We start from the raw sequence: 3,356 nt of genomic DNA, 5'->3' as shown, positions 1-3,356 counted from the left end.
CTGGTGGATACATGGTGAGGAAAGCGGGGAAGGCGCTATTTGCGACTTCGTTATAAACGCCAGCATGATTGGTGCTTGAGTAGTTCGATGAGTGCTTTTCGGCAGTGAGTCTGCATAGAGAGGAGATGTAAGTAAGTTAAAAACTAACTTCAACTAATATATTATAAACTTACTTCAAGCCATCTTTGGCAGTTGTCTCTTGACCCAAAACCAACGGCAAGAATTCACTGTAGGTAATATGTTGAATTTGTGCAGTCACAATGCGTCGCGCCTCTAAGAAGACATCCTCTTCCGACCAATCGGCGTTCAAATGTGCCAACTGCTCGCCAATATTGTTGTGTTCCTGCAGCAGAGCACGATGCAGCGCCCCAGTAGCGCTGGTCAGCTGACAATATTTGCATGAACCAACTTTGACGCCACCACTAATGTAGGTGCGCAAGTCCTGCATATCACTGGCAGTAGCGCCATACAGACCAGAACCATCGATATACGAGGAGGCTACATTCATTTGCTCGCGCTGACCTAAAAGCACAGAAGTATGTACACAATTTAGTACCAACTTCTTCTCTGTAGGCAAAAAAAAAATAAGTTTCACAACTTACGCTTTCCGCACGCGTCCGCCTCATAGCCAGGCGCTGAGCGCTTATACTCCTTGCAATCGACGCCACGTCGCACATAGCATTGCTCTAGCTCTTCCGGATTCTTAGCGTTGGCATTTTCATTGCAACACTTTGCGTTTGTCGACACTTGACTCACCTCGTACAAGTCATTGGCGAGGAATTGTCCCCATGCGGGCAGCATAGCAGTGATGTGCTGATGCCGCAGTTCGGCGTCGACATGATTTTGCAGCTGATCGATAATGCTGCTTGCATCGGGTAGCGCGTGTGTGCCATGCGATGTGCGTGGTTGGCTGATGCCATCAGCATAGTCGGGTGCGATGAGACGCAGCAGCACATCACCGCGTGCACCCCATTTACGATGCGAGACGTTATTACATTCGCCGGTCGGTTGGCGATACTTGCTCGGTGGGCAGATTTCGGTATCTGTTTGATTGCAAGGTTGCAATGAGCGTGCACGCTCGAAGCGAAGTGCGGTCTGAGCATTGGCTTGCAGGTCATCTGGGGTGCGTAGTGCGTGTGCCACAGCAAGGAGGCAGCTGAAGGAGAAAAAGGAAGAATAGGGAAATTAATAAAATGTGATTGTTTGATTTTAAAAATTTAACAACCACTCTTGTGATTGGTTACAAATTGTAAATACAAAACATGTATTGTGGTATGGAATGGTTGAGACCAAAATGTATTTAACAAAGTGTGATTGAACTTGACCAGAAGAACCATCCTATAAAATCAAATTGATCAGTAACATATAACCTTTTCAGCGTTTTTGTGGCGAATTATCCAAATTTGAAGTAATGAAAATCATTGAAGATTTTAATAGGCTCTACCATCAAAATGTATTTTTCGTGGGTCGTACAGCTTTTTACGAACTAAGTTTTCAATGAACTTTTATTTTTTATCAAAGCCCCTTTTCTGCTTTAAATTAATTGGCTTTCGTGCTTTTTTCCATAGTGGAATTAATTATTTTTTTACTATGCAAAAATTTTACTCGCTTACGTGCATGCTAACATTTAATCACAGTGCAACCATTAATTTGAATGTGTTTAATTTTTAAATTCTAATTTTTCATTTTTAATTCTTGTTTTGCTGTTTATTCATATTTTTCTATTGTATCTCTTCATAGCGGTTTCTCAGCAAGCATTTTTTTTAACAGTTGTTTAAAACAGTATCCGGCTTTGTTGCAAATTTAGGCTAATTTGCAAAACTTGTTTGGTTTATATTAATGAACTGGTATATTCTTTACGTATTCGATTGTTTTTTTGTATCACTTTATCAGAATTTTTCATGACTTAAATACATACATATGTGTTTATACCTAAATTTAAGATTTTTTATTTAGTACTCAATTGCTTGTCAGTAACCTTTAATAAATGGGCATTTTAGACGCTGAAACGGTATGATACAAGTTCAAGTTTATACCCAGATATACGCTTGTATAAATATGTATATCTAATTTGTTATGTATACATAATTAAGTAATAGCCATTGAATATTCCCTCATGCCGTCACGCATTCATTACCGTTACTCGTTTATTCAGTTTCCCTTTAAGATCAGATGAGCAAGATAATCAATGATAATGGGCCGTATGCATAAAAACTAAGCAATTTAATTTTCTTAAAATTTAATACCTTTCACTTAAATTTATTTAAAAAAAATTGAGTAAAAGCTCTGAAATTTTAAGAAAATGCATTTGCTAAGATTTTATGCATACAGCACAATATGTTGATATGTTGGATACCCTGTATATGCTTCTCATTGTTTTTTACATAAACAAAATATATTTTTACCGGATTTGTTACTCAGCTTGTTAGCGAAATTTCCATACATTAAAAGAAGATGCTGCACTAACTATGCATAATTTATTGGGAACTCCGATAAGCAAAGCATATTTTGTGTGTTAGGTAAAAATGTGGGAAATTTCGAGTTTAATTGAAATTTTATAGCCGAGATAATTTCCATGCCGTGCTGGATGAGATTAGAAATTGCTTGAGGGCATGTAAACTAAAAATTAAATACAAAATCTAAAGAAATTATTAATGGAATTACGTCGAACCGGATTTGTGATATCTGTTGAGCTTCAATGTTGAACGAATAAAAGTATGGATTAGCAGAAAATTTTATCTATGCCTCTGTAATTTTTTTGCTTCCACTTACTGATAACAATTGTTAACAATTAAAACCTGATGAATACTTCAAGCTTTGCTTTAAGCTCTGCTAGGGAGCCATCGCCACACTCAGCAGTGTAATCTAATTAGAAGCAATCCTGAGAAACATCGCAGTCTTCTTAGCGAACTGGAACATTTTGTTTTATCCTACTTTGCCAGTTGCCCACAGATGTGATACAAAACATGCCTCTAGGAGACTTAACCACATCCCGCTAAGGATAGTTAAGCACAAAATTTTCAAAGGGTATTTTCCAAACCCATTCGTCCTTATGCACCAAAAAATTTGTTCTGATATAATTCTAAAGAGTTTTTTCTTTTATATGATACCCTTACTGTCATCCTACAGTGCATCGAGTATGTTAAATAATTTTTTGAAATAATCATATTTCTTGAATTTCAAAGTCCGTTGAAAAAAATCCTCACGTCAGAGAGAAAAACTAGGAACTCAGTTCTACTATAATTTACACATAATTTCACGAATATACTAATTTTTTGTGTGTAAAATTTACTGTGGCACGGTGTTGCTATAATTACACGGTACAATATTTACAGTATTTTTTTATCCTGGGAGTC

General features: G+C 37.1%; 1 protein-coding gene across 1 annotated transcript; it reads right to left on the bottom strand.

The window, feature by feature from the left end:
- Nucleotides 1-7: 7 nt before the first annotated feature.
- On the bottom strand, nucleotides 8-1,161 carry LOC108353865 (peroxidase mlt-7-like; the record flags this gene model as incomplete). Its single annotated transcript, XM_017605056.1, has 3 exons — nucleotides 603-1,161; nucleotides 174-522; nucleotides 8-110 (listed from the first exon to the last, which is right to left on the bottom strand). Coding segments are annotated over exons 1-3 (651 nt in total), but the record flags the coding sequence as incomplete, so codon positions are not given.
- Between the last annotated feature and the right edge of the window lie 2,195 nt (nucleotides 1,162-3,356).

This window comes from Rhagoletis zephyria, unplaced genomic scaffold (assembly GCF_001687245.7).
Source record: "Rhagoletis zephyria isolate East Lansing unplaced genomic scaffold, Rhagoletis_zephyria_1.1 Rzeph_scaffold_31858, whole genome shotgun sequence".
Taxonomy (NCBI): Eukaryota; Metazoa; Arthropoda; class Insecta; order Diptera; family Tephritidae; genus Rhagoletis; species Rhagoletis zephyria.
The sequence above is the reverse complement of the archived record's forward strand: the minus strand, read 5'-3'. Positions and strand labels throughout refer to the sequence as shown.